Source organism: Cavia porcellus, unplaced genomic scaffold, assembly GCF_034190915.1.
Source record: "Cavia porcellus strain 051 isolate PalLab524CR breed Dunkin Hartley unplaced genomic scaffold, mCavPor4.1 scaffold_20, whole genome shotgun sequence".
Classification (NCBI taxonomy): Eukaryota; Metazoa; Chordata; class Mammalia; order Rodentia; family Caviidae; genus Cavia; species Cavia porcellus.
In genome coordinates, this window is record NW_026947503.1 from 24,275,745 (window position 1) to 24,290,513 (window position 14,769).

Genomic DNA, 14,769 nt, shown 5'->3' on the forward strand with positions numbered 1-14,769 from the left:
GTATAAGTTTTGAATCAAGATGGTTTCAAAAGAAATTAGAAAGAGCACAACATCTCTTCTGTGGTTCCTTGGCAATCAAAACAAGAGCAAGATAAATCTCTTTGAGGTTGCAAATGTGGCTTTCCTAAATGAAGAAAATCTAAACATATGGCAAAAGCTCTTCAAAATCTGTTAATGTGCAAATGTCGTGAGAAAATGGAGCTGGTGAGTGTTGACAAACTGCCAGGCCATATTCCTTGAAAATGGAAGAAATTCTTTGAATTCCTCTTATGCTTTTGCCACTGAGCTGGCTAAAACTGCCATGGGAAACAATGTTTCCTCCCAGACTGGCAATGAAATTTTGAAACAGTGCTATTTGCTAAATATGCTGAAAAAAAGGTTTGTTTTGGTTTGGTTTGGTTTGGTTTGGCTTGAGTAGGGATCAGACACAGGGTCTCCTCATTGAGCTGTACCTCTGGCCATTTTTATTTTGACATAGTGTCTTGCTAAATTAATATGTTGCTAGGTTCAAACGTGCAATACTTCTACCTCAGCCTCCTAGGGTGCAGGAATTATAGGCATGCACCACCACAACCAACTAGAAAGGGATTCAAAATGATGCAACACAAAAAATCTTGGTGACTGTGGATGTTTGGATCTCGTTCTATTTACTATGTAGCAAGTCACCTGATTTCTCTAATCCTGTTTCCTCATTTATTACATGCAGATGATTATTCTTGGTTTATATGACTGTTAAAAAGATATATCAAGCACAACTGAGTGGCAGGCAAGCCAAGAAGAGAACCAGTCAGTGTCTCTCCAGATGCAGTCATGTTGGAAGTTAGGGCACTGAGCAAGAAAGAACACACCTCCCTTCCTGGTAAGCGGCCAGCCGTGGGGCAAGTGAGCTGCAGGTGAGCCAGGAAGAGAACCAGTCAGCATCACCCTCGAGCCTACCTCCATGCAAGCTGATAATCAACATCCCATCCCTCCCCCGCAACCCTCTCCCCTGTAGCAACTGGGAGCCAGAGATCTGAGCATCTCTTGGGAGGATGACCATATGCAATATAGCTAATATGTGGGATTTCATTCTGTCTTCTCTTTGAAGGCAAATATTGTTGTTACTGTTTTGCTTTGTTCTGATTGTTTTGCTTTATTCAATATCCTGCTTTGATAGGTTTTATAGTGTTCTGTTTTTTATTTGATTTTGCTGTACCTGATTGAATGGACAACTATTGTGAAGATAACGAGATATCCTATGGTACCTATTACTGTTATCCCGGTATCCTGCTGTGAAGTTCTGTACTGATTCACTGCATTGTCTCGATTGGCTTTGTTCTGTTGCATTTTACTACCTTCAAAATAAAAGTAAAAAAAAAAAAGATATATCAATAACATCAGCAACATATCTGGTTACGGTAAGGACTGAAGAAAAGGCCAGTGATGAAAAGGGCTAGTTTCTGTCTCCAATCTAGCCTCTAATGGAATAATAAAAGATGTGAGCTTCTGGAAGGGCCATCAGACACTATGGGACTCAGTAAGTGCCCTTCAGAGGGCAGTGCTATCAATTTAGCATGACTTAATTCATGACCACACAAGGACCGTTACTATTTGCTACTCCGCCCTCATTTGGACTTGAAATAAAAGAACAGTCTGCCCTTTGGACACCGTGTTGAAGCTTTATTGTGAATGGTAACAGACTGGAGCCCTGAATCTAACAAGTAGCCTATATGTGTGAAGCAATCATTGGAAAGTTCTGTTTTGGACAATTGTTCACAGCAAACAAGTTCAAGCCAGATGATACTGCTTGATGATCACGAATTTAGTCAAGGTTGAAAGATACAAGAATAGCAAAGTGTTTTGCACAAAGGAGATCTTGGTGATCCAGTAGAATTGATGCTTGCAGAATGCAGTCTCTTAAGGATTTTGTTCTGCTCCTTTGAGGCCGTGGTTGCCACTGATTGTTTAGCTGAGGGCTCCTTCCTTCGCCTTAAGACCCTGGAGCAGATAGTCTACCAACTTAAAAAAAAATTAGGAAGAGTTAAGTAAATGCGTTAGTGACATGGAAGTGTAACCCATTCTCACCAGATCATCAGCATCACTGGGGAGTTGACTAGGCAAATTCTCAAGTCACCCTCAGTCTGACTAACTTAGAGGAGGAGCCTGGCATTCAATCAGCCTTCACAACCCCAATGCACCTGAGCACTCAGTGTCTGACAAACAATGACATTAATGCCCACTTTTAAAAGCAGCTGCATAATTTTAGAGGTCTTTTTGTCTTATCTACTTAACTTGCCCCTAACCCAATTACAACTTCCACTTGTTGGAAGTTACAAGTGTTATCCCCAGGAATTTATTCCTAGAGTAGTAGCTGAGCAGGGGAGGTGGAGTTTAATTCTCTCCTGGCTTACTTTGGCAATGCTCTGTCACAGCAATCAGACCTAGTTTCCAAATTACACACTGCAAACATAGACTGTAAATGGTAGTAGCGTGGGACATTTATCTTGAGAAGAGGTGTTAATTTGGATTTCTGCCAAAATTCTAAATGTGTTGTGGTTCGCTTGTTGTGGCTTCTGCTTGATTTAACTAAGAATGAAGGAAGAGTAGCTGTAACTTGAAAAACAACAACAAAAAACACTTCTTTTTCCCCTATAGCAATATTTCCCCGGTGAGATAAAAAACAGAGCTTATTAACTTTTACCCACACTAGAGTTTATTACTCTTCCCAAGATTCTCTGGCAATTCAGATTCCCCAGCTTCCAGACTGGCTATTTATTTCTCCTAATAAAGGAACTACTGCTATTCTTAGGCAAATGGTTACCTGCTTTGTGGTTCAACTTTTTTTGCGCAGATGCTAATGAGCCCAGGGCTGAAGCTCAATTCCCAACCTTACCAATTAACTTGGCTTTCCTCAGTCAACCCAGTCTGCACCACTAATGGTGTGCATCCTGTCGGAGATGCCACCATCCGCCCTGCCATAGCAGCCTCCGGTCAAAAAGGAAAAACTCATCAAGCAAAGGTGTAGGGAAAATCCATAAAGGCGCTCCCCGGCCCAGTCCTAAAAATTGAATCGAGGAGTTTGGCTCAAGAGAATGGAAGCAAATCGAAAGTAAGAAAGATCTTGAAGATCAAGATCCTGGAGGCGGAGATGGTTGGAGGCGGGAGGAGCTGTGTTGGAGGTGGCATTTCACTCTTCCTGCGCAGAAACCACTTGAGGAATCCGGAGGGTTATTATTTACTCTGTAGTGTATGTTGTTTTTTCTATATGTGGAACTACTTCTGGAGCATTTCAAATATTAAGAAGCAAAACTTTGCTGTATCTCACAATGATTGCTGTGCTTTGATACGAAGAGGGCTCCCTTCAAATCAAGGGCAAGTTTAAACATCTACTTCCTTTCCGGAGAAGCCTCTGGTGTCCATTCCCCAACCCCGTGCACTTTCCTCCTGTCCACTAAATAAAAGTAAAAACCTAAGGCTTCAAGGACCAAGCAACGGGGCTCAAACTATGGGATGATCCCAACGGCAATTGAAACCTTCATTTAATCACACCACCATCTATATATATGTGGAGGATTAGCAATTAGGCCCTGGAGTGGACTTGAACAGCCTTTAATGTGATAGAAACCATAGGACAAAAATTCCATTAACTTCAGGATGGAATTAAAGGCTTTGTGAGAAAGGCACAAGGGAAAGGACACCTAAGATTAACCTTGAAACTTATGGGTCTTTCTTGCTCATAAAGTCCTGGAGACCATACGTCATGTTTGAGTAGTCCAGATCCAATGCGCATTCCCATACAAATGCCTTAATTAAGCATTGTTGTCAACAAAACACAGAAAATGCTCAACGTTTCTAACTACAGGGAGAGTTGGCAACAGGATTTGGTGTTTTATTACTATAATGGGAAAGGACAGCTTATCTGCATAGTTTTTAATTTTTAAGACAAGTCCTTCAGCCTCTAAAAGGCTCCTGCTGCTAATCCTGGCAATATTCAGCTAAGTTATTAAACTTCTCCCTAACTCTGGAAGATTTATGGATTTCTAATAGAACTTTTCTTTAGGCACTCCTCCTTTCTGACTAAGAATTATGTTTCCAATTCTCATAACCACATACTTTCATTGAGACAGAATCTTCTAAGCAAGAGGAGTCATAAATTACTATCTTGGTCTCTGCAAAGAGTGAGCCATCAATTGGGGAATTAGCTCAGCAGCATAAGTGCCTGCCTTGCAAGCGTGCAGTCATGAGCTCCATCCCCAGTACAAAAATAAATAAAAGTGAGCTATCAAATTTGTTTTTTATGTTACTAGGAGACATGTCCAAAATAATAGGGTCAATATGTGTGCTAATTGCTCAACTTGAGGTAGAATAAAATGGGATAGGCTTTCTAAACTTAGGGAAAGAGGGAGAGACAGCAAGAAAGAAAGAGAGAGAGAGAGAGAGAAACACATAAAAAGATAGACTAGAAAGCAAAACCAGAGTTTTAAAAAGTCATCTCACACTGGGAGAAATATTGTCACTTTTTGAGTAGTCATTCTCCACTGCTGCCCACTCAACCCATCCTATAATACTACCCCTCAGAGACCTTGTGGGATAGTCTTTCATCATTATCTTTGAAGTGCTGAATATTCTTCCTCATATGGAAGGTTTTTGATACTCAAGGAAGGACTTGAATGTTTCAAAGGATTCCCAGGACTGGCAGAACCAAGTTTAGGAATCAGAGCAACTCAAACTGGACACTACGGTTTGTTTCCAAAAATCAAATGCTATAGATGAATAACACAATTGTGCATGTTGGGTGGTAGTATTTTATGAATGAGCTAGAAGAGCAAGCCTAATCCAATATTTGTAAAAGTTATGTTTGAGGGTTTTGTAGTGGTAATTTTTCCAACAAATGAGAAAGGCACTCTAGTTAGACATCCACCTACAGGAAGTCCAGCAATGCAGTTTTCCAAGAAAAAGGTTGAACAGGGCATGAGAAATCAATCACAAGTACACAGAGTCCACAGAGCTTGTGATCCATCAACAAGCATATGGAGCTAACACCCGTACACAGGTGTGATGAGAGACCCACGTGGGGCTTTCTATAAAGCTGGTACTTATTTTTGTAGTGTTCGCTACTTATTTTTGTAGTGGTTGCTTTAATCCAGATTTTCTTCCTGAATAAAGCCTACTGAAGGCTCTCTCTGCAGATGTCTCATGCCACAATTTAGCTTTTAGTTTGCATTTGGCATAGAGAATCGTCGGGAGACAGAGCAGTGAAACAGCCTTCCTCCAGAGAAGCTGGCTGAGACTTGGCAAAGCCAGCTCTAAGGCTCTGCAAAGCGTCATTAATCAAAGAGCTAGCCACCATGAGGAATGAGCCAGGGGGATCTCCAAGCTTTGTGAATGACAAGTAGTATTATTTATGGCCAGAAACAGAGAGAAAGAAGGCCTGCTTGGGCTAGATACAGATATTCTGCATATGTAAGATCGGTGAGGACCATCCTCTGGAGACCCTGCAGGCACAGACTGTCTGAGACAGGTTGAGCGCAGGTTTTTGCCCTGATTTCACCAAAGAAACATTCTGTGACACGTTTCAGTTTCCTTATCTCTAAAATGGGCTATAGCTCAGTTACAAAGCATGTGCTTAGCATGTTGGGAGGCCCTGGATTCAATCCCCAGAATGAGAGAGTATAAAATGTTCCTACTAACGCTGCAGTGAGCGTTGGTTACAGAAAGAGACTGAGACAAAGACAAAGAGGGAGGGAAGGAGAGAGAGAAAAACTATTTACTTGGATTATATGAAATATTATAAAACTGGTAATTACTGGTAATAAGTATAGCAATTATTATTTACATTTTATTATATATTTCACAGAAATTTCTTTAAACATCTAATTACCTCCTTTTCAGTTGTCTTGTTTATAAAAATGTGTTCTTTCCTTTGTTTTACTTAATTTATATCTAGTATTCATTATTAAAACCTTTTCCTATCTTCTGTAAAATTATATTTAGGGAAAAACCAGTTGACCCCAGATGTATTCACCAAACTCTGAAATATTAGAAATAAATCTGAGCCAGGTGATCATGGGACAAGCAGGAAGAAATACTTCTTGCATATAAACAAGAATACTCTCTTCTAAAAATATCTCTGATAGGCTCTTCCTTCCCCTGATGTTTATCAAAACTAACTACATCTGTAGACTGAGAGGGATTTACTCAAACATAGTTCACAGCAGCACTATCAAAACATTCTGATAAGGCTCACAATGTATAGCTTCAAATAAACACAAATGCTAATAGAACTCCTACCCTGGAATTTGGAAGCAGCAACCTTTTTATGTATTAAGAGGGGCAGTCACAGTCCCCCATTCTGTCAGTAAGAAGATACAGCATGAAAATTGTCTAAAGTTCACCCACTATGCATTGGTGTTGGCCTACATGGTGGCTATGAAATCATATCACACAAGCAGTTTTATATTTTCCTAATCAAACTTCTTCTCTTTCCAATGCTTCCTAAATATCTCCCACCCCACTTCCCAAGTATGTTTGATGTCACTTTTGCCAGCTGAACCTACATCTTTCAAGTTGCTGCTATCCTCTGTGTCCAAAGTGGGCTGGTGGGTGCTTAAGGGCTTGAGCTGAGGCGACCGATGACTGCTGTTGCCCTTTGCTTCTATGAGGCCCAGCAAATTCCTTGTAGCTTCTTCCCACTGAATGTCGTCCCTTAGTAGCTCCTTCAGGCCATCTCCTTCCAGCACATGGCGGGACTCTCCTGTGCTCTTTTTCCCCATTAAGTGCCCTGTAAAAACAAAAAGAGAAACCAGCCACAATGCCACAAATTTAACCAAGGAGAATGAATGAATAGAAACAGCTATTATAGAGTATTTGTGCTGCTGCTTTTTAAATGCAGAATGAGTAATAGTTCATGATTAGGAGTTAATTTATACACGACAGGGATTTTGCTCTGTGTTCATCATGGACAGTGAGCTGGGCAGAATTCAGTATCACATCCCTAGAAACCCTGGGTTTAATCCCAGCTCTTCTACTAACTAGCTGAGTGACCCAGCCAACTCGCCTACCATCCTGCCTTTAATTTTCTCAACTATAAAATGAATGGGGCGGGCTAGATTAAATCTAAGGACGCTTCCACATCTAAAATTCTATAACCAATTATGTGAGTACTGACTTCTGTTCCCAAGTGAAAGATGAAGTGGAAACATTTTTCTCAGCCAGTTGTGAATTGCTGCTGAGAATAAGTCTTGATGTGTTTCTTTGTGTGATTAAAAAAACTATTGCTTTCTCCTTGTCTGTAATACAAACGTACCGAACGAATTTTTTATTTAAACTTTCTCTCAGAACTTGAGGTGAGATTGAATCTAGGAAATGTCACTGGAAATTGTAGTTTAAGAGTGTAATGAAAAACAAGTTGAAAACAAGTTCTGACTAACACTGGCCAGCAACATAATGCATAAGTTCCTCTTTAATGTGTGAAATAGCCAGTGGAAGTGTCATGGTGGCTCCAGGGATGTGTACTTACCATATAAATAAGTGAACACCGCTGGTATGGAAACCAAAGCACTAAAAACATGTGTGCTATATAGGATCAGAAGATGGTATAGAATTCAAATTCTGCATTCTTAACATTTTTGTCCATTTCTTAACTATACTTACATTATTTGACTTTCTTCAGGTGGTTTTCCCCATGTTTCTGAAACTGGGCTTTATTACACTTTGAAATTTCTAATATCAAACAAAACTTTGGTGTTTTTCATTTCAAATACCCAAAGGAAAGTTCTTTGTGGTTGCACCACAGAGTGGCATTAGAAATATTTAAGGCAAATATTACAGAAATAATATTTGAAAGATCTTCAGCCCCCTAAAATTGAAAGAGGCCCCTTCTCAGCTACTCTCTCTGCCAACAAAGAAATCTTTATCATCACTTTGTTGCTGTTATAGCCCCCGCAATTTACAGTTCACAGAATGTTTAAATGTGAATTGTTTTATTTGATCCACATCATAGTAGTTTCCACCAAAATAAGTTTGGTGAAAACAAGTCTCATCAGAGGGGACACGAGTATAAACAAAGAACTGAAATCAGCTCAGAGTCCAAATTCTGGGTTGTTATGCTATTTCAAAGTGTCTTTTAACTTCCTAAGAATGCAAAGAAGCAACATCTCATGCCTGGGTCTGGAAGCAAGGATAGAGTCTACAAAAGGCTCTCTAATGTTCCAAAATGAATAGGGGTTATATATTGATATATCTTGTCTCATTATTGACTCAAAAATTAATTCTGTGAGTACTGGGAAATCTAGTGAGATTTTAAATGTGAGTGCTTGCCGAGTCACTGTGACCTGAAATTTCACAAATCTCAAGGTGCTACAGAAGATACTTCTGGGCTGAAAGGCTGAAATTCTGAATGCTTTGCTCTTCGCTTAGCTTGGTCAACTTGTCTATCTACTGTATAACCTTGTATTCAGCCCCAACAGTGATTGCTGTCGTACAACTTTCTAGGAGACACTGATGCATAAGATTCATTTGTGTGGAAGGAATTGAATCATGATGATTGGAAGGCAGGATTGGAACTTTGATGCTCCCAAATAATGACCTCAGTCACTCTTATCCTCCCTAATTGCTTATCATTGAATTACGATGTTGGGAATGAGGAGTGATTGCCAAAGAAGCAGAGAAGTAATGGAGACATTTTTACAGATAAGAACTCATTTTTGTTATGCTTGAATAAGTTTGTGGACTTTTCTATAATGGAAGGGTAAAGTCATTCGCCATTCTGAGATTTATTTAATAAATACCCTTATGACATTGGATATTCCTGGTGGGTATGTGCTGTGTCAAACCCCCTATCTGTACTTATAAACTGGTTATTCAGGAAAGCACACCATTTATAACACACATTCCCTAGGTCCTATTTCACTTTAGAGCTAGCTATTGTCATCCAAAGCATTGTCTCCATGGCAACATCATCATCTGTCAGGTGTCCATATCAAAAAAAAAAAAAAAAAGTGGAGATCTCAGCATAGACAAAAGAAAGACTCTAGAAAAATAAAATCTTACTGGGGGAAGGGGGTAGAGGGGTCTTTTTTAATCATTTAAAGATACCCTAGAGGGGAAGATTTAAAACATAAATGAATTTCCTTAAAGTCGAAACCTGAAAATTATCCCAATTTAAGGAGGCATATGTCAAGATATAGATAAAAGTGTTGAGTACTTCTAAGCACTAGTTTTTCTAGAGTCACACTCCCTTCCCCTCCAATGCTGAGGATTGAATCTGAGGCCATGGACATGTTAGGCAAGTGCTCTACCACTAAGCTATACCCTCCAGCTAACCCTGGAGCTACACTTCAAATTTTATTTTCTGAGGCAGCACTACCATGTCAAGTCAATCTACAGCTGAACACTAGTATTTCCCAATTCAACCTTCTGGGACATGCTTCATCCCACAGTCAGAGCCATAGCCAGGAACATTTGATGGGAGTAGAGAGAACAGTCAGCAGTGTTAGTGTTTATATATATTTTCATTGCGCCAACAAAACACTTCCATGAACACCAAGCCACATAGCAATGTGTTCTGTTTCAAGCTCTCTACTCATTTTCTTTTACTGCACTGTGCTTCTCTCAGCTGGAAGAAGCAATTCACTTAACAAGCCAACAAATGCGTGCTTCCTTGTGGACAAAAATACGTGCGTTTTACATTAGTTTAAACTGCATGTCTTTGGTGATTGGAGAGGGTAGGTATTGTTTTAGCATAATTGAAAGCTAAATTTGAAATCTGACATTATTCATCCTCACTGACGCTTGTATTTCAACAGTGAGTGGGTCTACCCTGAGCAAACTTCTCACGAACAGCATCGTTGTAGGTTGTGATGTGATTTCTTACTCACTTCCTCTTTCCCTTGCTCTTCCTCAACTCCACAGTCAGCAAAGGGAGGAAAAGGAAAAAGTGTGCATGGAAGAATCCATTTTAAAATATTTGGGGTTGCCACTGGCTATGTTTTTGGCTTAGCTAAACTGACTCCCACAATGAAGGGTAAATAAATGAAGATGCCCTAAACACCCGAGGCCAAATGTACTCTAGAACAACAGCATATCGGGGTCAGCTTGGCTTGCACCAGAAATAATATGACGCTGGCTTCCCCACTAACCCCAGTGTCTTCCTTTTGGCCTGCAGTGATTACCTGATAGTGAACCACTTTAGTATAAAAATAAAGCCAGAAAACAATGTTGGAATTCTCATCCCACCCTTCCTGTTCACTCTCTGGTGGCCAGACCACATGATGCAGCCACTAGATATAGGGTCCCAGGAACCCTTTTTAAAAGTTGTCTAACTTTAAGTCTAAGTTTGGCTTCTTTGACACCTTCTCAATGTCCTCATTCTGAAAATGCGGGACTTCTCAGCTCCCTCATGCTGACCCCTTCACTCAGGGTTCCTGGGTTCTTGGCTGCCCACAAATCCTCTGGGCCCTGGGACTGCCAACATTCGCCAGCTGATACTTCTAGGAACTGTGGAACATGCTCTGTTGCAACCCAGCATGTCACTTCTCTGACAAAGTCCAGAAAACGCTGAGAAGCCCAGGAAGCAGTTCTAGTCCCAACCCTCCCTCAAAATTCTTCCTCACAGTGGCAAGGAGAAGCTGTGAATCAGTTGATTCTTGAATCAGAAAGCAATTTTCCAACACACTTTCTCTGCTTCTAAGTAGACAATTAAGAAAACAGTCCAACACACTCACACACACACACACACACACACACACACACACTCCTTCAGTGGCTTCAGGGATGAACTAGCTTCCAGGGAAATGTTGAAACTATTGCATTTGCCTGGTTGAAAGGAGATCCCAGAACTTTGGACCCTTTGCATTTGTCCGAAGCTATTATTGGCAAGGTCAGGAGGCCAAGACTATGGGCGACCTCGTCGAGAAAAGGGAAATACTACCAGGTCACAAGTGGTATCTCAGGTGCAGGACCGCACTAGGTGCCTCGCTCCCACAGACCTCAGATCTGGCAGATAGCCTCGACCCCCACCCCGGAGTCCTCACCACCCGGATTCCCTGGCCCCACATAGGAACCTCTGAGCCGCTGTGCCTGAACAGCAGGACTTGTTGGCAGAGGAAAGGAGAAAAGAGCCAGGGAACAGTGGGAAGCCGCGGATCTAAAGATGTGTAGAACGAGCTGGGGGGGCTGGGGGTGCAGGAAACAGAGAGGTCGGGACGAGGTGCAGAGCAGGTGCGATTCGGAAAGCGCCGGGCGTGCACGCTGGAAAGAGGGAGTGGTGGACAGAAGGATGGACAAAGAAAGAATTTCCCTGCAAGGGGGAAGGGAACTGAGGAAACACAGGCAAGATTCAGGCACAGGTAGCTGACGGCTTTGAAACCCAGGATGGGAGCACGGCACCCGGATCCTCACACCTGTGGCTCTGCCAGGCGCGCTCTGCCCCAGATTCCAGCCCTTGGCGAGAGGCGTTAAAATGGGCCAGCTGGACCAGGGCTCTGAGATACAGTCCGGGGACTTCGCTCCCAAAAGTTGCCTAAGGAAAGAAACATGCCAGACCGGGTAGAGATTAGCTGGACAAACAGGTAGCAGGGCAATCTGCATCCAAGCTTGGCTTTGAGCTGCGCGCTGACAGGGGTACCCGGGGAAAACGGGGTGCGCACCGACTGAAGCGACGAGAAAGGATCAAGGGACCAGACCCACGGGCTCTCAGGAATAGGAAGGGTGGGGTGGAGTTTTGGGGGACTGCCGCAGGTGTTTCGGAGCAAACCCAAACCCAGGTCCCCTCGGACTGTCTCAGAGAGCCAGAGCGCACGACACTCCCGCCAGGACACTCACCCACAGCCCAGTGGTTGCCACGAGGGTACATCTTGGCCAGCACTGTACCTCCGCCCACCGACACAGGTGCGGCTGGACCCAGGGGCGCCTGGCAGAGGACCAGCGCCAGCAGGACGAGCCGGAGCTCGGGGCCGCGCATGATCCCGGCGGGAAGCCCTCGGAGCGCCGTGGCGAGACTGGGGGGCGAGCGCGCTCTCCCCGCGGAGCAGCGACGGGAGGACCTGACCTCGGAGCAGCGCCGCCACTCCCTCCGCATCCGCCGCCGCTGCAGCCTCCACTAGGGCCCCGACTTTATATAGACGCCCCGCGCGGGGAGGGGCTGGGGGCTCTTCCAACGCGGACCCGAGCGCTCTGACGTCTCCGCGCAGAGCTGGGGCGCTGGACCCGCGGCCCGGGAAATCATCCATCATCCTGCGAGTGACCGTAGGCTGGATGCACAGTGGCCGCGCTCCCTTTCCCTCCTGGTCCCGTTCTCCTTCTACGCATCAGATTAATTCCTCCCATCCTCGACGCCTTGGTTCCAGCTGAATTTAGTGAACTACTTCCTTCCAGCCTCACCGGGGCGCCTTCCATGTTGGAACTCAACAGGGAGCAGCGACCTGGGGGCTGAGCTCAGTGTGTAAAGGAAGTGCGAGCCAAGGATGGACCTTTGGGGCTGGGTTTTGCTAGAGGGCCTGGGAACCCTGATTACTGGCAGCTGTGATCCTCCCTACATCTCCCACCAGGCACCACTTCCTCGCTATCCCTGTAGACTTCGGGGCTTGTCTCCCTCTTGCAGACTTCTACGCGGTACCCCACGCAGCTGCCCCATCCCACCATGGCTTTCTAACCGCCCCCCCCCCCACACACACACACTCATAAGGCAAGAAGGATGTGGTCAGAGCTAAGGGTAAACACATGGTCCCTTCAACAAGCACGAGGCTTCTATGCAATAGAAGAGGAAACGGCTTCTCTGCCTTTCCCTAGGCTACACCTACCTGAAAGCTCTCACTGTCCAACTGGCTGAATGCACAGCTTTCCAGTTCTGAAATGGCTGAGCAGTTCTCTCTGTCCCTCAGGTTCTCAGATCTGAAGCTGGGTTATCAGCCCAACTCTCGAGGTTCTAAATGCCATGGGTGCTAAGAGATGCAACAATAAATAGAAAGTGGTAGGAGGCTGTCACCCACTTTTTGGCTGCCAGAGCTGGCCCTGTGGTTGTGTTTGTGGCAGGGGAAGTCTGTTCCGCACCCAGGGCTAGTAAATGTCCTCCCTGGTGAGTCCTGGGTGTTTCCTGCCAACACGGTGTTGATACTGATAGGAAAATGTAGGCTTTTGCCTAAGCATTCAGTGATTCAGTACATCTGTGCCTGTCTTAGGTGGTCACACACAACACAATGTATGACAGAATTCTTGGGCTTGGAAGAGTATTTTCATGCATGTTTCTGACTCTAAGAAGAAAACGCTTAAAATCATGGTTAGTAGCCAAGGGAGCGATCTAACTGCAAATCAAAGTGAAGAGTCTACAAGCGGCCTGGGCTCCATCTCTCCTGGACTCTCAGCATCTGCATTCTATCCTCAGGCCCCATCTGTGAGCAGACGCTGCCTGTCATGTAACTGATCACCCACAGGCTTCCACTCCCACTCAGTGAGCCTGCTTTTGCATGGGAATGTGGTTTTGCTCCCCTCTTTGCAAAGAACCTAGATGATAGTGAGTTTCTACAAGTATTTAATGAATGAATGATTAAGAAATGCTCAGGTCTAATACCTTCTACAACCACAGGTCTTTAGAGAAAAATTAAGGCCTTTCTCTCCAGGTTATGTTATTGAAACATGTCTTTTTCCTTTAATCTAGGTTATTTTCTAATCTTTTAAATGATATTTTTCCTCCTATGGAATGGAGGAGAAACCACAGTAAAGACATTCAAAAGTAAGAATAGTTGTACAGAAAGCATAACTTTTATGTTAATGTAGGCAGCCTGTGTGTGTGTGTGTGTGTGTGTGTGTGTGTGTGTTTGCAAACCAGAAAATACTGAATCCCAGCTTTTGCTCTAAATACCCCAGCCCACAAGTTTTCTTCCCTTAAATTAGGACTGATCCATGCTTGCTGCTTTGGTACTGATAAAAGCTGCAGTGACAATCTCATTCAGCACTGCATCCAGTGCCTGGTCCAGGCCTATTCACAGAACTGGGATTCAATAGTTGTGAATGAATGGATACATTGCCCTATAAGTATAGGAGATGAGTCTAGTCCTATAGCCAGAAAAGTCAGTGGCTTATTACCACTAAATGTGGTAAAAGCCCCAATAGGTCTTTATTGAATGTCTTCTCATGTGCATTTAAAAATTGTCGCGAGTGTCTGCCAGATAGAGATGATTAATACCCTGTCTTAGGGGAAAGCTAAATTGCTATGGGAAAGATCTCACAATGCAATGACCCATCCAAAAAAAAAGTTTGTTTCTCTTTTGTGTCCAGGGCAGGCCTTCCAGGTTGCTAGGCAGCCAATTCCATGTGGATATTCACGAACCTGGATCCATAGCATCTTATGCTTCTACCATTCCTTAATATAATGCTACACAAAGGGCTGGCTGGCCTGCAGGGAGTTTAGAAGCTTGCATGAAAATGTAGACTCAGGAACTCTTTCCTCCTAGAATGTCTTGCTGTTGGAAAAAACCAATGCTGCTGCTGCTGCTGCTGTGTGTGTGTGTGTGTGTGTGTGTGTGTGTGTGTGTGTTCTGAAAAATCTTAATCTCACTGTGCCTGTGTAACAAGTATCTAACCTGTTGGAAGACATGCAATGAGCATGTCCTAGAGCACTGTACCTGTCTGCACAGCCTGCGTTACAACTGGCAGGAAGGGGAAAGCAGAGGAGGCATGCCCCCTTTCCCGCTATACCAGCACAACTATAGCACTAATCTCTTCTCTTCATATTGCTTTGGGTAAAAATCAGCCCATTGGTTACAGGTAACTAACTAGAGAGGTTGAAAGTCA

At 43.6% G+C, this 14,769-nt stretch overlaps 1 protein-coding gene across 1 annotated transcript; it reads right to left on the reverse strand.

Moving 5' to 3' along the window:
- Positions 1 to 1,638: 1,638 nt before the first annotated feature.
- On the reverse strand, positions 1,639 to 12,259 carry Grp (gastrin releasing peptide). The gene is made up of 3 exons (XM_003474134.5): positions 11,803 to 12,259; positions 6,537 to 6,760; positions 1,639 to 1,998 (listed from the first exon to the last, which is right to left on the reverse strand). Exons 1-3 carry the CDS (start codon positions 12,056 to 12,058, stop codon positions 1,945 to 1,947), a joined length of 534 nt encoding a protein of 177 aa, XP_003474182.2. The 5' UTR covers positions 12,059 to 12,259; the 3' UTR covers positions 1,639 to 1,944.
- Between the last annotated feature and the right edge of the window lie 2,510 nt (positions 12,260 to 14,769).